This window comes from Strix aluco, chromosome 2, assembly GCF_031877795.1.
Source record: "Strix aluco isolate bStrAlu1 chromosome 2, bStrAlu1.hap1, whole genome shotgun sequence".
NCBI lineage: Eukaryota > Metazoa > Chordata > Aves > Strigiformes > Strigidae > Strix > Strix aluco.
The window spans coordinates 68,947,954-68,971,762 of NC_133932.1; the positions used below are offsets into that span (position 1 = coordinate 68,947,954).

Consider the following 23,809-nt stretch of genomic DNA (forward strand, 5'->3'; position numbering starts at 1 on the left):
ATAGATGGATGCTAATATGTTGGAAGTACAATCTCATCCTATAGCTAGATACAAACTTCTACTGTTCCTTATGAAAGTATACCAGCCACAATGTAGAAGGCTAGTGACTCACTGGGGTAAGCTGTAAACCTTTATATATATTTTGCAGTGTTTTATTAGAGGCAGTTATTCACTATATGCTTTCTAGTGTTGTTTATCAGTTGTATTTTCAATAGTTTCTCCCCCCCCCCCCCCCCCCCCCTTGTTCTACTGTTTCTATTGGTTTCACTACTGTAATCCAGAGCAGAAATAATTGATAACTATGGGAAGAAGGGATCAAAGTGAACAGGCTTCAGGTGAGTCAATAGATGGAAATTGGTTTATGCTGAATTTTTTTTAGAGATTTATAACAGTAGAAATTTGTTCAGGACCAAATAGCTATTGGAAGAAAAGGGCAGAAGAAAGTAGACTTGATCGTGAGAATTTTTCATAAGGAATAGTTTGATCATCTCTAATAATCAACAGCAATGTAAAACTGCTTAGATTAGGACTCTAACAATTTCTAAGATTCAAAACCATTAGTTAATTCACATATGTGGTGTTCTATTGCTTGATATCTAAGTGTTGTCTGAGTCTAGTACAGACCTCTGAGATAATACTGAAATAGTACACTAACATCTGGCAAGATTTGCATATGGATAATCCCTTTTAGTTTGTCCTTATGAAACTTTTAGAACATGCAATGGTTGAATAGGGCTGGGTCTGCATTAAGCTTAATGCTTACGTGCATATGCACACTGAAGCATTATTGTTTGCCAAATTTATAGTTTGTGGGTAATTTCTGTTCTGTGTTCAGGCTGTTTATGAATTTACCGGGGGACCTCTTTACACTGACACATTTAATCACCCTAATGAAATTATGTGAGCTGTTAGCATGCTTGTGCAGCAGGCAGCACAAGGCAGAGTATTCTGGAGCAGGGATCTCATGCGGTGGTCAGGAATGCTGCCTTTCTCTCCACCTCTGGCGGCAGAGCAAGCACTGCACGGGAGGCTAATGGCCATCCCCATGGCTGAGCCATCTGCGTGAGTTCAGCAGGAGCTAATTAGAAACTGTTCTAGGGTAGGAAGTAATACTGCAGGCATGAGGAGTTACAAATTCTGCCTCTTAGTGAAAGGGTGGAGTATCTACATGGTATTTGGGTGTGTATTATGTTCTGTACACTGACTACAATATACAAAGCAGCTCATCTCCATGAAAGTCACTGTAACAAATTCCAGCAGTTTGCCTTAATTTATCCAAACTGCCGAATTTTGCTCTGTTTTTGGTCTGCTCAGTTTTCAGAGAAAGAGCGTGTTGTAGTGCAAGAGGGCTGAGGTCCAGCAATGGCTGTATGAGGATGTTGAGGATTGCTTTATTGTGTGTACTTCTTAAAATGGAAAGTGTATGTCTATTTAATATTCTTGTGACAGGCAAGAACTGTATCAGAGGAGTAGGATGAAAGGCTGCCAGATAAATATGCCAGTCAGGATTTAGATGGGCTTTTTCTAATGGGTAGAAAGCAGGTTATGAGGCAAGACAGAGCCCTAGCTTAATATTCTTTGTGGTAAGAGCAGTAGACGTACAGCCATCTGGTTTGCTCCATATAACAGTTTTTCTCTGTTGGTCAGTGCATCAAGGGCTGTTTAACAAGGAATTTGAGGATGAGCATGAGTAGGAGTTTTACAAGTGTTAATCTCTTTTCTGGGGTTGGGGGCACTCAGACCTTTGGGAAAGTAATATTAATAGTAGAAGCAGGTAATGGCCTCTTACTTTGCTGTAATTGTTTCTTCTTATCGTTTCAACGACTAAATAATAGTTGTGCCTTGAAAACCATTGTGTATATACATACTAAGTATTTGCCATTCAAAAATATGTTGCCCAGCTATGCTTCTAGAACTCTAAAAGTTAGGATGACTTTCAGCATCCAGTGGTATTTATCCAGTTTGTGATCCCAGCAGCTTGTCATTTGTGGTGTAGGGACTTCAGCACTGAAGTAGTACTTTTAAGCCTAACATATCTTCCTGGATTTATCTCTCAGGCCGCTTGGTCTTGGGAACCTTGCAAAATTTCAGTATGCACAATACAATATGTCAAGGAATTCTACTTATTAACTATGTACTATGAAAAGTACCTTCTCCTGTTTGTTAATTCTGAGTCTGCAACCTGACAATTTCAGTTGAAAACCCAGTTCCTGTATTATGAGAAACACTAAATAATTTTCCCCCACCCACCTTTTCATGTTTTCTCTTTTCTAATAAGCCTTGATGTTTGGCTTTCTAAATGCTGCTGAGCATTGCTGCTTAGTGGAAGCGGTTTGCATGAAGCTATCTATCATAACTCTCTTTGCAGAGCAGTAAGTCAGAAACAATCACTGTGTATTTAAAGCTAGGACTGTTTTTCTCTACATATGGCAGTTTACATCAATATTGCATTTCATCTGCTCAGTGACTCAGTTTTCATGTGGTTGTTCTGCAGTACTTCACAGTCAGCTTTTGTTGATTTTGAGTTATTCAGCATAGTATAATCAGTAAACTTCACTCTTTACAATCTTTTCCAGATCATTTATTAATGTGATGAATAACCCAGGGCCTAGCACAGATTCATAGGGGACTCTGCTGGCCACAGTTTCCACTGAGAAAACTAATTATTTTCTCCTGTTCTTTATTTCCTGCTTCTAATCAATTATTTATCCATGTGGAGATTTCTTTTACTGCAAGGCAGCTCACTATCCTTAAGAGCCTTTGGGCTTGTCAAAGTTGTTTGGAAATCCAAGTAGGTTTTATTGAATGTATCATCACCCCTGTCTGCATAGCACTGCCAAGGACCAATAATGAATTAGTATGGCATGGCTTCCCCTTATGCTAGCCATGCTGGCTTGTCCCAATATGTCATACCTCCTTATACATCACTACTATATTCTCTAGTGCAATTTCCACTGATCTATCCAGTGTTGCAGATTAGATTTATTGGTTGGATGAAATGTACTGCAAAGAATTTCTGTCTACATCGGTTACAAACCAGTTCTTAATGGATGTAGCAAAAGATCTCTTCTGAGGTCCTTCCGGCGGGTTAAGTAATGCAGAATACCACTTCTCCTCACTGCACATCCTTCAGCCAGGAAAGTCACCTTGGACAGAGATAGGAACAGCCTTCTCTAGTGTTTCATCCCACCTCCATAGTATGTGAGGTTGATGGGTTGCAAAACTGCGCAAGAAACTCTTGGCCCAAGGGCAGTGTAAACTTATCTACATATTTTGACACTGCATTTGTATTATCAGATATGACTAGTTATTGACCCATTGATAGCTAGTTATTATAAAAACCAATTTGACCACTAGACCTTATGACAGAAACTTGACTCAGAAGAGTAAATATTTGCAGCACGTTCCATCTCTAGCAATGGTAACTGCCGAAAAAAGCAGGCTTAAATCTCTAGAAATATTCCTTTATTATTAAAAATGCGCAGTTGCATTCAGTGGAAAAGCGGAGGCTCATAGGAGGGAAGTTAGCTTGGTGTGCTCTGGTGGAAGTTCAGCTCCATAGCTGGCAGATGATAATACAACTGTAATTTCACTTCTTAGCTTGGTGCTATATCCCCTATGTAGAAAAACCCTGAGACCACATGCTACCTGTTACATCTGTGCAGATGCTCAGCATGAGGGAAGGTCCTGGGGATCTCCGCCCGTTTGGGAAGCAAAGGAGCAGTCTTGGCAAGAGATGGGAGTCCCGCAGGACAGCGTGGGCATGGACATGGAGATGCTGCAGTGAACCTGGCCACCCTGAGAGCATCCTCCTGCTACACCAGCACTGTACATCCATCTCTGCTTCCACATGCACACAAGCCCCGAAGATTTCTCGAGATGTTGCTGTACAGGAGCTCCATCTAGTGCTGACATTGTTTCTGATTCCCTAGGGCGGGTGGATAAATACACTGATGGATGCAGCCAATTTAGGAAGCTGAATTTGCAAGTGCTAGCCTGCTTTCCAGATTGCAGAGGGATCCTCCCTAACATATGGAAAGTGAGACTGAAATTAATATTCGGGTTTTTTTTATATTGTGCTGGTATCAAGATACAAAAGGGAATTCTTTGCTATATTTATGCCACTAGAAGTAGTTGTTTGTTGTTTAGTTGGTTGATGGATAGACATATTAATATCATAGCAGAAAAGCATAGTACTACTCAGTGATGCACATTAAGTCACAAGATACAGCTAAGAAGCCCACCCTTAAAGCACAATGTATACACATTTAAAAATTCAGCAAGGGGGAAAGAAAGAAAAAAAATTAATTCTTTACTATTAAAAGGGATACATACTGTCTGTATTGAAGATATCACCAAACACAAAAGGAAGGGTATGTTGTACAAAGGAGGAAACAGAGAAATGACTGTTGAGAAAAGAGCAGGAAAGATTTACTGAACAGGATCGGTAACGCTTGCTGTCAGATTTGTCCCAGCAGGTTTGGACGCAACAGTGATTTTGCAGTGATTTCTTTCAAGCGCAGAGTTAAACTGTGACTCCCATTAGAGTTAAGCAGTCAGAAAACTCTTTAGGGAAAGGAATGATTGCTTGCTCTAACAGACTCAGGACTACAATCATCTAATCAAAAGAAAACAAATAATTACAGACATTTGATAAATAGCAATTGGTTTATTTATTTCTATTCCAGGTGAATTGTTGATATTTGAAGTAGCCTGTATTTTGAAAGTCGAGATTGCCAGCATTAAAAAACTGGTTGTAACTGCTAATGTGTAACAAATGATTGTGGGAAATATTTTTCTCAATTTCAAATCAGTAGAAGTGCTTTTAATGCCTTAAAAATCAGATGGAAATGGTGATCTGATCACTAACACATGGGAGCATTCAACTAGAATAAAGGTCACCAAATGCAAGAATATTTGACTGCTTTGACTGTTTATTTTATGTTTTAATATATAAATACTTAATAGGCGTATCCAAATACAACCAATAGTGTTTTGGAAACTGCTTCTGTCAGTTATTGAGGCATCCATGCACTCCTCTGCAGTTCATATCATTTATATTAACACTGAACTTATTAGGAGTTGTTATATTCACATTGTGACTTTGCTATATCATAAAAAGATTTTTTGTGACTTGTTTATTTGCTGAAGTGCAGATACTGATCTGTAAAGTTCAAGCAAGTCAGGCTAGCTGGTTGGTTGTCCACCAAAGCCAGTGCTCACTTTGAGTCTATTCACCTTAACTCTGGAAAATCTTCTAGGTTCAGTGGGCTTTCTTTCTAACTCTGGAAATGTTTGGGGTCTTCTGCCAAAATCTGTTGACAGCTGAATTTTGGCCCATAAAATATGTATTTCATTTTTGTTTGGGAGGGAAAAGGAAAAAGTGGATAATATTCTGGGGCCTAGTGAGGAAGGAACAGCAGCCACATATGGCTGCCACTCTCCAGACCTGTTTGCATCCTTTCTGAATATTCATTTGTGCTTCTTGTCTCAAAAAATGAAAAAGAAACCCCACCAAAACATCTTGATAAAAATGATTTTGTGAAATTCCATATTCACAATCTCTCACTTGTTTCTCTCTCATTTGCTTATTTGATACTACTTTCCCACTAGCACCAGCGGCTGTGGAAGTTAACTAACTTAACTGTGTTCTGTTAGTTTAGCTGAGTTTCATTCTGGGCTGCCTATCTGAGATTTTGCAGGCTGATCAGCATTCTCATTGCCACTTGTGGCAATTCTGGTATCACAGAAGAAGAGGAGATGTAACCTACAGAACCTCACTGGAGACTCTATATGAGAGAGGTTTTTCCCTATCTTGGCCACAGGAGTGAAGTGTGTGTTGTAAGACTCAGAGCTAGAAAGCAAAATGGAGTAAGTTTGGGTTTTTTAAACAATTAACAATTTTGTTCTTTCTTCCCCTGTGATGCTGTGCCTCAGTAGTTTTTGATTTTTTTACAAAAGTGCATGTGCTCTGAGAAGGTCAGAGGTCAGGTCAACAAATCATAGAAGTGCTCCCCTCTTTCTGCTCAGTGAGTCAGCTTTTGAAAATTTCTGCTTTTAGCATTATAATATTCTTACCTCCTCACCTGCAAGGAAGTCCCTGACAGCAGCAGCTACTGTGGTAGAAATTATTTTGTGGAAGAAATGTTTTGACTTTAAGGTAAGCAGAGCCCAGTAGTTTGGCATATTAGTATTAACTAGTACATAAAAGATGGAAACAAAGCTGATGATAGAATGGATTGCCCCATGTGCATTCTCATAACATCTCTGATGTTGTGGCAGGTGTTAGGTAAGGTACTTTGGCCCAGAGCTGACAAAATTTTGCCTGAAGATTAAGCTAAGAAAGAGAGCTTGTTGCTTTTTTTTTTTCCCTCTTGCTGCTTCCAAACCTCTCTTGTGAATACTAGACCTACAAATTGTTTCATGCATAGTCCCTGAGGGATGATACTAGGATATGTTTTCAGAAAGGCTTCTAAGGAAATACAGAAGTGCAAATATGTAGAAAAGGTCATGTCTTTTAAGTTGCTTAAATTGGTTATGTTTCATTTCCATGTGTGGAGTGTTTTATTTCTGTAGAGAACTAATAGAAATACTCTCATGTAAATTCAGGAAAGGTAGTTCCCTTGAAAACAGCACTGAGTCACTGATCAAACTAGTTTTGTATAACTCAATAACATATTAATGTACTACCATTCAGTAGCACAACTTGGAATTAAACTTGAAACCTTAAAATTGAGGTAGTAAGAGCCTTCATTTGAAGAAGGGTGTTTCTTACTGTTGTTGTTCTGTGTTTACCTCTAAGTCCTTGGGCATGATGAAAGATGTCAGCCAGAAGAAACAGCAGAAGAATCACTCAGCACAGGATTCCCTGATAATCCCAACTTGGGGTGCATTTAGTCACAAAACTCTTTTCTTCCTTTTACATCTTATCTCCATCTCATAGTGCTACAGAGCATTTTAGCATATTCTCCAGCTAACGGAGGAGCAGATTTAGCAGCTAAAACCTGAGGGACTAGAGGGAAGGGAACGTCGCTCTGTTAGGACACACAACATTTCTGAGGAACCTACCTGTTCCTCATGTTAGGTATTTACCAACACAACATTTCTAAGTGGAGACCAGAGCATGCTTCTTCCATCCCTGCAAATGTCCTTACAGCACTGTGCGCTTTCTTGCTTGCTGTCTCTCTGAGTTCGCTGTTCACCATTGCACAGTGGCTTGGCTTCAAAAGGCCTTTTGCACCTCTAAAGATAACTTTTGGTGAGTCCCAGCCCACCAGCTGCTGGTTCATGCACCTCTTCCACTTCCAGGTGCATGATGTCCTTACCAGGATATTAGGTTAAAGCTGCCTTATAGGAATAGGTATTATGTATACACATGTATATGTATGGAGTCTTGTAAATGTATGAAACGATACTGTTTTCTCTTCCTTCAGCAACACGTTTAAGCAGCGGAGGCCGGAGTTGTTGTTGGTTAACCTCTGCTGCTGGCAGGTCTCTCTGGGGTTAGCATAGGGTCTGTAGGTGGCATGTGGGAACCCCAGCACTTACTATGCCCTTGATTTCCCCTCTGCATTTTGTATGTGGCTGGCAGAGGTCTGATGCACGCCCAGAGGTGCTCAGCTGTCTCCGTCATGCCTCGGGTCTCAGCAGCAACACAGCCAGGCAGACTCTGGTTCCCTGCCTCGCACCAGCCTTGCAGCTGGGTCTCGCCCTGGGTCAGTCTTGGCAGCTGGGTTTGGCCTGGCCATGGGCTGCAGTGGCATCAGGAAGTGCAGGGACCTGCTGTGGAGTTACTGAGGTTACTATGGCTGATGTGTGAGGGGAAAGGGGTGTAAATGCTTGAAGAAACCATAAAAGAATGAGAACAGCCTGCGCAGGTAATGAAGAATGCTTCTCCCAGCAGTAAAACTAAGCACATGTTGGCTTGGGAAGGCCTGAAGGACTGTGTACTAAGAGCAGAGCACAACAACTCATTGTCAGAGGACCCTGCACCCAACTGAGAGGAGCATGGCATCAAGGTACAGCACATCACACCTGCCATTTCCTTCTGTGGTAGCTCACCATGAAAGAGACTGTGCCTGTGCAGGTGAGTATGTTCCAGGCAGACTTACTTTCCCAACAAGAAAATGAAAATGGGGAGCTGCAGCCTTGTCTGAGACATACCAAAGTTCATGTGGGCAGGATTCATAAGCAATGGACTACTTCATAACAACAGTGGACTCCTAAAGTGTATGAAAGCTCTAACCAAAACCCATTTTTTTGCCGGGGAGGTACCCATAAACAAGAGGTTTGACAAATTTATAACCAGAGTCCCTTGTTCTCCCTCTTTCACAAAAGACATCCTGCACAGACCTCTTGAACGCAGACCTTTGTGCTTGTGGCTGTGAGAGTGTGAGAGGATGAAAGCTATGACAGAATGACTATTGGTGGGTAATATCAACCTGCATGGAGGTTGGGTGCGATAAAATCATCTTGGCCTTTTGTGACATCTTGCATTTAGTTTTAATCCATTACTGTCTTGTTGAAGAAGGTGCTATTGCATTCCTCCAAGCTCAGGGGCTTCTTTTCATTGCCCCTGGTCCTTGATAACCAGAATACAGTGCAGAATATACATTACATCATGCAACTGTGATGCTCCAGGACTCTAAGCATGATGTAGGATAATGACCTTCAGGAGCTTTAAGAGGGCAAATATACATGTTAGTTGTCAAAACATTTACCCAGTGTAGACTGAATCTCTAAGATTCTCATTTTTTTCATGACCTAGAGACCATCAGCAAGCTGCATCCCATTTGCAATTACTACATCGGTGAGCAGTGTAAAACAGCAAAAACTAATACGAAAATGTAACACTTTTAGTTGAGACTTGCAGGAACAAAACAGTGATTTGCTGTGTCCTTCGCTTAGAGCCATATGCTGTGCTGTTCTGCCAGGAAGAAATGTACAAATCTTTACATAAAAGTAAATAATAGATAATATGGCAAGATGTAGTCCTATAAATGGATGCCTGTCCTGGTTTATGACTTGAAATTGAATTTCTTGTGCTCACTGCAGCTAATTGCTCTGTAGAAAAGGCTCATGCCTCAGACCCAGCTTATCTCAAAGTCACTTATTTCCATGGTTAATTTCTGCATAATTTTTTGCAGAATTAATGCAATCTGCAGTGGATTTTTATGTTGTCTTTCAGTACTGTTCAGTGAGAATCTCAGTTTTGTTCCTGTATATGCATCAAATGTTGGGGGAACAAATTACATTTCTCACTGTGATTGACTCCTGTGGAGTTATTTGGCTAAGTACCAGCTTGAGGCCCTAAACATTTGTTGGAGGCAAATTCTGTTTAGATATAAAAGTCCTGAACTTCATTTTGTTGCAATTTTAGAAAACATTACTCATTTGAAATTAAGATATGCAGTCTACACAGACATACATGTTACTGCAAAATAAGAATGAAATGTTGGCATAAGGCATTGTGATTAGCTTTAATTATAATTATTTTCTTCTTTTTATAACTTACATTTTTTTTTTTAAATTTGTTTTCTGGTTCTTAAGACTATGGAGATTACATTCAAGTCTTTTCCTCAGACATAACTTAAAAATATTTAATTGCTTTTTGTTTTAAAGCCAAGATTCTTGCTAATTCCTATGACTGCAATAGATAGGGCATGAAATAGAGTACCAGATAACAGGCCACAATGGTTAAGTGCATGACATTAAGAAAACTCTGATATACAAAACCAAGAGGCACAATGAAAAGTGAGGAACTTTATTGTACGTTATCTAATTACAAGAAGGTCATGAAGGAAGACCAAGGAGACTACAGACCTGTTAGTCAAACCTCAGTACCTGGAAAAATTACAGAGAAGATCATACCGGATGCTACTGAAAAGCATGTAAAGGGCAAGGCAATCATCAGTTTTCTGCTGGAAGCTCATCCACTAACTCCTGCTCCCTGTTTTTCACTTCCACCTAGTGTCAAACTAGGTACTGATGCAAAACCTGGTTTTGCCTTTGTTATGAAATTGTGCTGTTTCAGTCCAACAAATTAGGCCTGTGTATCTGCTATAATTGACCATATGATAGTGGTACCTTCCTGGGATTCAGCTATTGAACTGATAAATGAGTGAGATGAAAAAAAAGTTACTATTTTAAATCAAAAAGCTGAGGATATTCCTAACAGAGACATTTGAGCTGTTAATCTACCATAATATCAGAATAGGGATATTTCTTGATGTGCACCCTATGCTGATTTTGTCTAGTCTTGGGTTCTGTGTTAAGGTGAAGGCCCTTTCATCAGCAAAGTTGAATGGAGCTCCAGTGTTGGGGCATAGAGGGTCCGGGCACATCTTGTGACTTTGTGTACAGTGCTCAAGGTCATACTAAGTATACTGAGAGAGGGTTGCTATGGCCTCTCTTGGTTTTTTCTTCCTCGCCTGGTGTCGCGGATGAAAGTATTGACACGGTAATATTTAGTAAGAAATCTAGGTTTATTAATAACTAATAGCAATTTATTATTATAAAATAATTCAGGGATACTAAAAGAAAGAAAAGCGACTTATTCAGATTCTAAAATGACAAGATTCACACTAACTTACTTAACGGTACCTATATATACATATATACACATGCATGCACATAACAAAATGGACAAACATACAGAAACAAAGGTGTTTGGATTCAGTAGAATGAACACAGAACAGACATACACACACAGAAACAAGGGTACGTACCCCCACACACACACAGAGTAAAGAGAAGCTAGCTCAAAGAAAATTTCCCTCTCGAGTTTAGAGCAAATACTCACAATGCCTTGGCATTCCTCAACGGGCGATAATTGAGACTCAAGCGGGGGACTTCGCCCTGGCCTTCCGTCTGGAGCAGACGACACCTTAAGGGTTTGGTACCTGAGAGGCGTCCCAGCTCAGGGGAGATGCTGGTCACAGGCCCACTGCGATCCAGGAGAGCTCAAAGGGTCTCCCTGGTGGTCGCCATTTATAGGGTCCAAGATAATTGACTTTTGTCAAATACCTTCTGGTGCCTTCCAGCAGTTACAAAAGAATTTGATTAATGTGCGACTCTGTTATTGTTCCCATTTGATCACATCCCAGGCACAGGTGTGCCAGGCCCTTAGGAGTTGATGGGCCATTTTAACCATTTCCGAGCAATCGGGAGGGGCAGGAGCCAGGCTCGTTAATATTGTCAGTCCTTATCTCCACAGACTGGTGTATAGCTCGGGGGATGTGGGTGGAATCGCACCTAGCACCAAGCAGCCCAACAAAGAGGGGGGGGGGGTAAGGATTGCACCACCACACCTGGCTAATAGGTGTTTTCATTACTCGCAGCCAATTCAATGGAATGTATCTGTTGGAAAAACATTTAATTTTTTTTTAATGTCTCAGTTTCATCATTTTCTGTCTTTCAAAGCACCAGTTTTATTCTTTCAAAGTATTTGTAATTTTTCTAAATAGTTAGCCTGGTTTAGTGTATTTTAACCACATGAGCCACACTGAATTCTTTTAACTTTTAATATCTCTTATGAACTATTCTTTCCCCTTTTTCTCTTTTTCCCTTGTTGCTTGAAAGCATCTGAAGTCAATGCACAGTGATGTTAGTTTCAGTGATATTAAATAGTTCAGGTACAGCACAGACCTTAAAGTCTTACTGTGACAAAAAGAAAAAGATAAATATTGATTTTCTTTTTCCCGAACTTTTGTGGTTTGGGATTCCATATATCATAGTTCTTGTCCTCCAGAGAAAAATGTATCTTGTGTCATGTCAGTGGAACTCAATAATAAAAGGTGAGTAAAGATGAAATGGCCCCTGCCAAGGTGTGTAATTAAGAGTCTCCAATCTTATTCTGTGTAGAGAAGAAAAATGATTTGCTATAATTTAAAGGAAACTTTTGTAGTTTTGTCTGATTGCTAATATTTGATTTATTTTTTACTGACATCGCCATGGTCCTAATTTAGTAACTGAGCATTAATTTTGTGCCAGTTAAAAGACAGGACTCTTCTTTGGCTCAAAGCAAACAATACTGCACTCATGGACAGTTATTTTCACATCCCATCCATAAAGCTGTCCATCATAAATACCAGTGGGAGAAAAGCTGATCATCTTTCTCATATTAGTCAGTAGGCAAAAATGTGAAGTGTAAACAAATGCTGTAAACTGTGACAATATAAACCATGAGAAGCTGCTGGGCGGTGGCAAAAGGACGAGCAGACAGATCTGGCAGCCAGACTGGACCTGAGAGCCCAATGGCTAAAGCAGACAGCCAGGAAGCAGAGCCCTGAGCTAGGGCAGTTTGAATACCCTGTTTGGGTTTTCTAGGCAACACTGCACTGACAAGACTGTAGGATATTCTCAACAAAAGTACGTCTCACTTGCCATCTTGTCAGAATACAAACATTGTTCCCTCCATTGCCATCAGAGGTACAGCAAGAATAATACAAACTTGCTGTAGAGCACTCAGCTGGGAGGGGAGAGATTTCTTGTTCCCAAGACTGTTTCTGTTAGTCCATGATGGTCTAATCTGAAATGTATTAATGATCTATATCATCTTACTGAGGCCCAAGTTTCAAATATAAAAATCTGGATTTTTGCCATCCGTACCTACATGAGCTAAATGTTTTTGATAGCAAGAAGCTCTTTAGTCAAGCAGATAAAAGCACGGAAAAAAGCGATGCTATGAAAGTGAAGATAAATAAGTGTGGGCTGGAAGCAAGAAGAGAGTAGTAGATTCTTTGTTCTTGAGTCTGTAATTCAGAACCCACTATTTTTTTTCTATATTGAGATATGTGTTTAATGCAGGAATTATGGCCAAGGGCTTTCAAGAGCTGTGTTACATAGCAAATCAAGTTGGATGAGGGATGATCAGAAAGCCTCCACTGCCTCTAAAACAGTCTAGCCTTAAAATAGGTTTAAAGTTAAACTCTTAAACTGTATAATTCAGTTGAATTTAGTGGAGCTGTGTCATTTTACAGCTGTAAGTGTATCTACTTTTTAGGTCTGACTTCCCAGTAATATAAAGGAAATAATTTAGTAGGCTCTTGTAGCAAGAAAGATGTTTTCTTCATCAAAAGTTGTCTTCTCACACCCTTTTGCCTGCTCTTCCCCTGAGAAATAAGGCATCTGATTGCAACAAACAGTGCTTGCTTTCTCTCTGGGTCCTTTGCCATACCCAGCTCTGCACACAGTAACTACAAATTGTTGTTGGGATGGCAGGAATAGCTGTGCCTGCATCCAGCTAACTAGGAAATGAGTGACTGAGTTGTGGGGGAAAGAGAAGCAAAATGCTGTGCCTGGGGAGAGAATCTTCTGTGCCCTGTGTGGGTATGTGTAGGGGTTTTGCCCTGGTATGGGATAGAGTAGTGCTATCCTCAGGGGAGTCTCTGACTTAGCTCCATCCCACACCTGTGAAGGAGCACTAGGAGAAACTGATAGTTAAATGGGGGGAAAAAAGGATTACAGCTGTGGATTCTCCTGAAGATCATCTTTTTTGTTAACAAATTTGCTGGAAGTAGGTACCACTCAAATCCAGAGAATTTTGACAGACTAGTTCTCAGTGCTGCTGTGTAGTTGGCTGTTACTACTGGCAAGGATCAAGAAAAAAAAATCCTGGAAAGACCTGGACTGACATAGGTCTATTCAGGTTTTTCATCTTACAGGGCTAAAAGGAGGCCTGTAACCCATGGGAAAAGATGGAAATTTCTTCCAAGAAGTTCCTTTGGTCATAAATCCTGGAAAGTGGTATCCAGTGTTGTGTCACCAAGAAGTGTAAAGGAAGCTGCAAGTAGAACAAAACCATAGGAAATAACTAAAAATCCCACAGAGTCATGACTAAGAACCTGCCATGCAATCCATAAAGATTTGTGAAGGGGGTTAGGACCCTGAACCTTGAAAGAGAGAAATGTCCTACAAGCCAGATTTTTTTTTTAATCTTTCACTGGAGGATATAACTGGTCTCTGACACCTAGATCTCAGTATTAACCTAAATCACTTTTTGACTGATTATGTGACGTATACATAAATAAAGATAAGACCTGCCACATCACACTCATGCCAAGGCTTGTCTGGTGTTCCCATATACAAGTGGTCAGAACTGAAGATGTATCTAGCTGATGGGGCAGAAGTGCAAAAGGTTCTGTCATTTTTGGGCTCCCAATCTTGAATATAAAGCCTTCTGCATGTATAAAAGTCAGTGAAATATTTGACAATGTTCGTGGATGTTAGAAGTTGAATCCTTCAACATTTTATTAGTTCTTGTAGAAAATGGATTTCCCCTGGGTAATACTAAAACAGCTAAATCTGAAAACCTGCCTAGAAGAGGAATAGCTCTCAACTATGAAAATCTTCCATTATAAGATAAATACAAGTTAAACAAAATTTGACATGATGGACAGAGCAGCTAGGTCCAGTGGGGTTTTAAGCATAGAGAATAGTGGAAATAGTTTTCACTGTTGCTTCAAATATGTAATAGTGAGAAGAGCATCTTATTTCGTGGGGTTTAAGATGGATACTGCACAAAATAATGAAAGTAAACATTTAAATGGTTTGGTTCATTGCAGGCATTGTGTCCCTGATCTCCCTGGCTGTCCTGTCCTATGAACGCTACAGCACTCTCACCCTGTGCAACAAGCGCAGCGCTGACTACCGGAAGGCGTTGCTGGCAGTCAGTGGTTCATGGATTTATTCCCTGGTCTGGACTGTGCCACCTCTGATCGGTTGGAGCAGTTATGGGGTAGAAGGTGCGGGTACAAGCTGTTCAGTACGCTGGTCCTCGAAGTCAGCTGAGTCCATATCCTATATCATCTGTCTCTTTATATTCTGCTTGGCCATCCCTGTGATGGTCATGATGTACTGCTATGGCCGCCTCCTTTACGCTGTTAAACAGGTAAGCTGGTCTATGCTATTGATAGTGCGAACTGCTCTGAGTTATATGTTGCATTTCTCTTCTATCGAGTTTGGAAGCACTGATGATAGAGAGCAAAACAACGAAGCAGAACCAAGTGGAAAAGACCACAGAAAGCCTGAAGGAAGGGACAGGAGGTCTTCAGCAAGCTTTTTCATACTCCAGAGCTCCAAACAGAACAACCAGATAACATCCATATAGATACTGACTTTATGGTTTGTAAATATTATATTCTAGGAAAACCACCATATCTGGGTGAAGGTCACATTTGTAATGAAGCCAACACACATGTTTACCTGTCTATAAATAAGACATCTGTGCAAAGATTTCTTCCTCATTTTTGATCATGACATTTTAATAATTTCTGCTTCTTAATCTGTGGAGACCTAACTCTACAGTAATGCAGTTCTATTGCAATTTGCAGAGTTATCACAGGGATCAGCTTCTCTTTGTAATTGTAGGCCACATTTAAAAGTTTCCTTAAGTAGTACTACCACCACTACTACTGTGACTGCTACTATGCCGACACTCCTCTGACTGGTTTAAGGGGTACTGCAGATACTACATAATGAATGTTTAAAAAGACTCTGCCAGAGGCTGTGATATTGTGAAGTTTGAATACTCTTGGGACAGTAACAAAATAGTTTAGCAATGAATAATGAGAAGAGAATGAGTGTATACGTGTTCTCTAAAATGTTTGGATGAATTAAGTAAAGATGTTAATTGGGGGGGGGGGGGGAAGCAGTATCCCTGAATAGGGGCTCTCATACAGAATTAAAGTGGATATAGTTTTCATTAGTCATAAGGAATTAAACTCCTGCCTTTTACATGATTTGTCAAGAATTTCAGAACACTTGAAGGCCAAATCGGAAATATTTTCTTGGTTGAGTGTGCTGGGGGGCCAGTAAAATCCCTTTGATTAATAACACATTAGTATTCCTCTTAATGCTGTGCAATAGTAATATGGGAAAAAATTCTCCTGATTGTAAACTTACAGTGAAGTTGCAGATCATATCTGATCCCTGGGCAGCAGTATACTTTACCATCACCTTAAAGAAAGGAGCAGGATCTTGGAACATGTGTTACTACTAATATGTAAAAGATACAACATTCTTAAGCTTTTGTCTCTTCTTTCCTTCAGCCCTCACTGTCATTCCTGACAACAGACATCACCCACAGCATACAAATACTTGTACGGATGAAGCTTCTGTAGCATGTGCTTTAGCTTCTGGTTCTAAATGTAGACTTATGTTGTTATAGTCACCTTTTTTTTAAATTCAGTTATATTAAAAATAGTAGTAGACCTGGGTCTACTGTTGTGGCAAACATGCTGAGGGAATAAAGTACCATAGCAAAGGTATGTGCAATCTATAGCCATTTTGTATTTAGTCATGAAGACTGAGTAGACTGGGTGGAAGACTAGGTTGATTGAAAAAATAGGAGAAGGAATAGCATTTTCCACAATCCTCTCTTGTCTGTCCTCCATGTGCTTTCAAGAGTGATCAGGAAGCCCCTGGGATGCTGAGGTTAGAGAGCCCTGAGAAGTTTTGTAAGTGGTGGAAGTGAAAAAGAATTGAAGCAGATCTTACATAACCTGTTGGAGGACAGGTCTTAGGGAACTAATGCTTGTGAAATGCAAAGGAAATCCAATGAGTTTGTTTCTCCTCTCTAAAGTTGTTATGACTCAGGGTCATAACAGCTGCTGAGCATTTGTGAAGTCTTGACTAGCTAAACCCTAAATTTTTACACAAAACATCCAATGCTTTCCTGGCGTTTGTAAAAGATTTCCGTTATAAGTTATATTTCAGCAAAAAGAATGCCAGTCAGAAAACTCATCAGTCCTTTCTGTGATGTATATACCTCCAGTACCATAATCCTGAAATTTTGCATTTCATAAATTTCCTGTGACATATATATAAATTTCCAAAGACTGTATCATGACACAGTCACTGAAATACAGACTTTTTTCCTTTGGTTTGAGGTCCTCTAATTATTCTGTAACAAACAGGGTAGATTATGAAATTCTAAAGCATGTCATGTTTCAAACTGGAGGAAGAGATGAGCAATATGCAAATAAAAGTATGGTGGTTCTTGCATAAAACTACAAAGAGTAGGTAGGGTAATACAAAAAAAAAAAGTTGAGAGGTTACTGCATCAATTGTAATGCTTTTACTTTCTGGTGTGGGCAAAAAATTCATTGTCTTGAAATATTCTGGCCTCATAGATTAAAGTCCTTCTATGACCCTCTCTGTAATATATTAGAAGAAATGTGGGAGTATTGCAGACATAAGTGCATTATCCCAGCTTCAGCTGCTTGGTAAATTTTCTAAAATATGCATTTCATATTTTTGTAAGACACATAGAAGATTTTATGTTAGAGCATTGTAGCATTAATGGTATTGCATCCTGAGATAAAGAGTGTAGAAGTTACACCGTTATTAATACTGAAATGTAAGTTAATTGAGGTGGGAGAAATATTTTAATAGATTTGGGACAGTTAATGCAAGAATTGGTGCAGTGCCTGCATTTTCTCTTTGCAGGGACAGTAATTATAGGTCTGTTTTTCTCTTTTTCTTCCCTAAATTTAGTCAGATGCTGTACCATTCTGTTGTTAGAGGCATTAATAGATCCTATGAATTCATCTGCAATCTGTGTAATGGTAAAAGGCACAAGGGTTTCAGTAATACAGGTTTTATGAAGAATTGTCTTTTCAAGGAATTACAAGTCAATAGCATTGCTGTATGAATAATGTTACCAGTAGATGCCATTAAACAGTATTGCAACATGACTGTACTATTATCTCAGAGCTTTTGCCGTTTATCAAGTGCGAAGACCCTTAGGAAGGGAATTGTTTAAGTTATTTTCTTTAAAGGTATGGGTTTTTTTCCAGAATGGCTTTATCTGGACAGTTGAGTTTTGTTCTGTGGATGGTCTTTGCTGTCATCCTTGTGCGACTCGCTTGGAGGAGGAAATACTAGCTCTGAATAGTGAGAGCATTTCAGAGATGCTGAACAAAATAATGCTCAAAATGAAGAGCTGATAAAAAACCTGTGACTTCAGAAGCCATTAGGGAACTTGGCAATGCATCAGATTTTAAGGCATAGAGAAACAGAAATATTTTATTAGACTTTTCTTCCCTCTGAGTCTGCATTTTCACTCATGCTGATCTTGTTTCCTGTTTTTATGAAACCTGTTTTTCTGTTCCTGCAGATGCAGAAATTCAGTTTCTTCTTTAAGTTTTGCTTTAGAGATGATGTGTCTGGTACCTGTAAGTAGAAAGGGGCAAAGGTTTCTCCCTCACAAAAATTATTTACATATATTTTATTCATGTACTTTATACAGAACAAGGGAAGGAAACTGAGAATGGTTTATTTCTTCTAGTGTAATTAGATATTTTTTTTTTTTCAGTTTTTGGCGCATGATGCTTCCCTATGACTCTACCATTGCATTCCCTCTGGAAAAATGTTCTTTATAAAGTCAGTGTCAGTTGTTTACACTTTGAAAAGCAGGCTCCCAAATGTGGAATTACAGAGATTAGCATTGTGATCACTGTAGCACAGAAGGCAAAATATGATTAAAATCCTCCACTGAGGGGCCCAGAGAACTCGTATGAACCAGCCTAATGAAAATCAGTAAAACTTTTAAGAGATCTCTTCAGTCTCCATTATCTCCCACTTGCACACAGAAATCCTGTTCAAGGACAAGAAGAGTCCCAGAACATTATTTCAAGAAAAGTTTTCAGATTGATTTTGTGGAGACTCTCACCTTGGCTCATCTTATTGCCAATCTTCTTTCTTCGAAAGCTGTGCCTGAACAAAACTCAGCAGCTCTTTATGGAATGTAGCTAAGACACGGAAAACAATAAAAAGGATTGTAAGCAGAGCACGAAGACTTAAACACATAGTGTAATACACCTCTGACCATGTAATTCTTCCTCAGTGCAACAGACTGTGTGTGAAAGTGGGCAAAGGGCCAATGGTTACAGTGGCTCATGGGGTTCTGGAGTAGATGGATTTGTGACCTGACCTGATAGTACTACTGTGTTAATTTTTAATGTTTTACTTGAGAACAGCAAGGAAAAAGTAGAGATGGAAAACATTCATTACATTCTTTCACATCATTACCTCTGTTCTACTTTGACTTGTTTTTTGACCAAAAAAAAGCCAAGAAAAAATATTCAGTTAATATTTTAAGACTAGCCCATATGAGATAGAAGCCGGCCTTACCAGTATGCCTTGTCCTCCACCCTGTAGTGCACCTGTTAAACTGCAGTTTATGAGGAATTAAGCATTAACTGGTGACCAAAATGTGGGTTCAGGTAGTGGAATTACCTGACTGTTTCCCTTTACAGCAACTTTTGTTATTTCTTTTGAAAAGTGTGACATGATTTCTGACTTCCATGTGTCATAGGAGAACCAGATAACCCTTTTTTATTCCATCCCTTGAACCTTTCTGAGTCTTGTCACCTTGTAGGGGAATGGGGACAGTCAGGGATATGCTGCAGAGAGCTGCCTGATCCTCTCTTTTACTCCTCTTCCAGACTTCAAATTAGCAAATTTAGTGGAGAAAAAGTGCTTCCGTCTCTTATTTAAGAAGTAATGCCCCAGAGTGAAATTGTGACTCGATTATAAACCTGAAGAAACTAATTTTGAATTCTGTGTGGTGAGATTTCAACTCCAGCATATTTTTAAAACATTGGAAGTAGTGGTTTTGAAATCTCCTGTGACCACAAAGAAAGTCTGAGATGTAAATTTTTATGACTTCTGATTCCTTAATCCTGCTTTATGTCTGTACTGTTTGAAACAGCTAAAAATATCTGTAAAAGAATTATTGCATCATTGTTCATTAAAGTAGTCAGGAAAGGATTATAAAGTAGAAGGATCACTCCTGTGACTTTCCAGTTCTCCAGATCATTTGGAAATGATTGTTTGTAGGAAGACAACACATTAAAGCAGAATGCTCAATTATTTAAACGGAGAAGAAATTATCTTCACATAATACAATGAGTAGAATGGAAAAGTAATAATTGTTCCATCATTCCTTCATATGCTTCATATGTCTATTTACAGAGAAACTTAATTTTCTGAAAATTTCATCTTTGATGATACTGAAGTTATGACTTATGATGAGAAAACTGATAAAGCAATTATTACCATTAACTATCTTATAAAAGCCCTAAATAAAATCAGGTTTATAGCCATAGGCTTTGTTTAGAAGCAAAGCTCAAAATATTTCTAGTTATTTAATGAAACAAAGAAGTCCTAAGAAATGTAATTCAGGTGAAGATGATGCAGACACCTTTGGTTCCTGTATCTCATCTCTTTCAAATGTGATTAAGTACATTTGGGATTTGACTTAATTTCACATATGTTTGACCCTAAGGCCATCTATGCTCACACAGTCAGCTATACTCATTGGACAACCATACCTTGTTATTTTTTTTTGTTCATAAAATTTTATTTCTTGTTCATAAATTTTATTTCTTCCCATTGGGTTTTCACATATACCTTCTCTCCTAGCTTCTGGTGGTATAGAGGAAGAATGATAAATAACTTTGCCTTTTCTTTTTAAACCTTGCTGTAAAGATATAGTAATTACATATAATTCACGAGCAAAAAGAGATTCAATTTGCATATGAATGGATAGATGTTTTCTGTCACATCATCATGAGGATATGGGAACTTAATTGAAATATGTCTCAGGCTGAGAACTGGAATAAATCTTAGCAAACTGATGAAAGGGGTCTGCTGGATTATCAACTGTTACAAAGTAATGTGATCATATAGCTTATAACCAGCACTGTGAAAAAAAACATCAAAATCAGTATTTCCAAGTTTTCTGTACAGCCTTCAACTGGCACACAGGAGTCAATATTCAGCATCTCTTTACTGGAGAGTTGTTTGACCTTTGCCGAATTCTGCATGTGCAAGCCACTGCACAGCTAAAACACAAAGCTGGTAACAGGCCATTTTTTGGATTCTGTGATAACACCACTCAGGACATGTGGTTTTACTGTTTGATTTAGGATTTTTGGTACAAGAATGGGTTTTAAATCATGAGAGCAATTGGCATTTCTATATGTTTTCGAATTTCTAGATTGTTTCTCAAGTAGAAAAGCAAAGCAGCTGACACTTTTGTTGTTTCAAAGAACACTAATCCATTGAGCTGCATTTAGTATGTATCAGTGATCAGTTCTTTGAAGATCTGGTTATTCTCAAGTCTTCTTTAAGGCTTCTGTCATGATGAAATTTCTCAGAATCCTGTAGGTGAGGTGATGTCTGGGACAGCTATTTTGAAAATTATTAATAAAAAAGTAATGGAATCCTTGGGGAAAAAAGGCAATAAATAATTGCTCTTGCCATTTTGTGAGAAATTAATTAATTCTGATGAATATATAATTTGTTTAAAATCAGGTCACAATCTGTAAATGGGCGTACATAAGTATAAACTTAGCATTTCAACTCTGTTTAACATTTTTCTGATCATTTCTGTAACCACTCTTGTCTTTCACAGACCATGAGTCCCATTGCTTCCTTTTCTCCTTTACTGTAATGCTGGCTTTTGTATACATAGATCTCCTTCTTCCTTTTTTCAGTGAAAAGGTTTCCATAAATTTTTTCCTTTGATGGTTTGAAAATGCTGTGAATGTACAGAGGTTTTCCAGTGCATTGTAAAGATAATGCTGCTATTCCTACTCTACAGGAAGAAAGCGTGTAGTATTGAGATCTGTGAGAATTTAAAACATTTTCAGCATCTGTGTAGTCTAATTTTTTTGTCTACATTCCCTATGTAGTGAATAGAGAAAGAAAGTCACATCCAAGGAGGTTTTTCCCAAAGTAGACAACTTTTGTCAGCTGCAGACATGGAAGTCCCACTAAAAGAAGTAAGTTATTGTATTACACCAAAACAAGGAAACACTTTAATCTTGAAAAGAGGATACAGTGTATCCATCATTTCTTTTTAAAAAAATAGTTTTCAAAAAACCCCCTGTTTTCAATTATTTTCAAAAAAATGATAGTTAAATGATTATGCCATTATGTCATTGTTATTTAATGCCAGGTCATAATATAAAATACAAGCACAACATCTGTAGCATTTTGACACTGATTTTTGGCATTCATTTCATGAAGACTTTAAAAATATTTGTTTTCACTTTCATCAGCAATTCTCAGATGTCAGCATTTCACATTTAAAGCAGTTCTATCGTTACATTTCTGTTCAATAATATTATAATGAAGCAAGCACTGATTATTCCTGTTAGCTGATTGGTTTGGGGTTGGTTTTTTTTGAATGGGAAGCCTGTTGGAATAAAAAGTTGCTTTCATTAGCTCAGAGGAAGATTTATGAGCATGCTTAATTTTTAAAGAGCTAACTTATTGTTGTACTCTTTCATAACTATTAGGGTTTGCCCAGGAGGTGAAACGATTGTTATGTAGCTATCATGAAGACAATATAAATATAGCATTGATTTTTGGGGTTCACTGCTTTGAACTGTAAAAAGATTTCAGTTTTGTGCACTACATTAATACCAGTTTTTATTGAAGGAGTCTGTCCCAAGGGCACTAAATCCAGTGTTTTCTGTAACAGTGGAGAAAAATGTGAAACCCTGAGAAATGAAGGAGATAATAGCTAACATTTTTTCTTTGTGTATAGCTGCAAGGCTTGTCATTTCAGCATCTCAGCTTTTAGGATAGTAAAGGTGTGGTGAGTCAATCCAATGTAAAATACATTTCAAAGCGTTTAGAGACTTCAGATGCCGTCAGGTCTTGCACAGACCCATGTCTAGCTTACGGGTGATGGGTATGTTCACTCAGGGTTGTTCTCTGTATTTCTAATTAAAAAGTGTTGACCGACTGTTGAAGCACATACAACCAGATTAGTCTTCATTTTTTTAAGGTCTGAGCATCCTGGAAGGGAAACAGGCATGAGAAAATATTATGATCTTCTTTCCCCTGTGCTTACATAAGCATAAATCATTAGTTAATTGTTTGCATTTTGCAGAGAAGCAGTAATACAACATTGGCATAAATCAGGCACTGTACAAATTCATTGTAAATCAAGTTAATGGCTGGACAGAAAATAGGATTTCATTGGGTATGCCATTTTTCATTCTTTAGATAAACTAGGGAGGAAATAAGGCTGTCACAATCTTTAATAACAAGCTAATAGAAATTTAAGATCTGATCCTTTAATCTCTGGATGCATTACGTCCATAAAATATAGGCTGTGGTCTCACAAGTCTTCCAGTTTACAGCAAATGGTGTATATCAATACTGAGCACTCACGATGGGTGAATTCAGGGGGTGGTTTAGTAAAGAATTTTTCTGATAAGTAAAAGCATAAGATTTTTTGTTTGCTTACCAGTTATAATACTGGAAAGGTTAAATATACAGAAGGGTGTTCTGCAGGATAAAGAATGTGTTTTTGTGTACTTACATTTCAGCACCGAGAGCTGAGCCATGCTTACTTTCCTGTAGTTTGACTCCACTTAAGTGACCAACTTGTGACCTCAGACAGATTCTCTGGCAGAAAGCTTGGGGCAAAATAAATTGTCCTACATGTAGCACTGTGGAATTGTCCCCAGAGAAACACTCTGGGTATCTGCAAAGGGATGCTGCTGTGCAGTAAAAAAAGAACAAACGTGCAGTGCCAAAGGGCTTCCTTCTCTGGTGAACACCACATGCTTGATATCACATTAACTGTGCCATTGTGTGAAAGTACTTATGCCAGTCCCCAGCCAGCGCTGTCCAGATGGAAAGTCAAAGCAGAGGGCCTTGGTTCACTGCATGTAAACCATAATGTATATAGCAAAGTTTTCAGTTGCAGTCTAAAATATAGTTCTGTTTTTTCCCTGGTGGAGCAGAGGGTTAACAAGGATGTTTGCTTTTACTATTTTCCACC

General features: G+C 38.8%; 1 protein-coding gene across 1 annotated transcript in view; it reads left to right on the forward strand.

The window, feature by feature from the left end:
- The window catches only part of LOC141919490 (pinopsin-like), an 89,142-nt gene that overhangs the window by 12,799 nt on the left and 52,534 nt on the right, over window positions 1–23,809 (forward strand). The window contains exon 2 of the mRNA XM_074815168.1: window positions 14,565–14,890. Coding sequence (XP_074671269.1) covers window positions 14,565–14,890 — 326 coding nt within the window. The remainder of the gene's footprint in view (window positions 1–14,564; window positions 14,891–23,809) is intronic.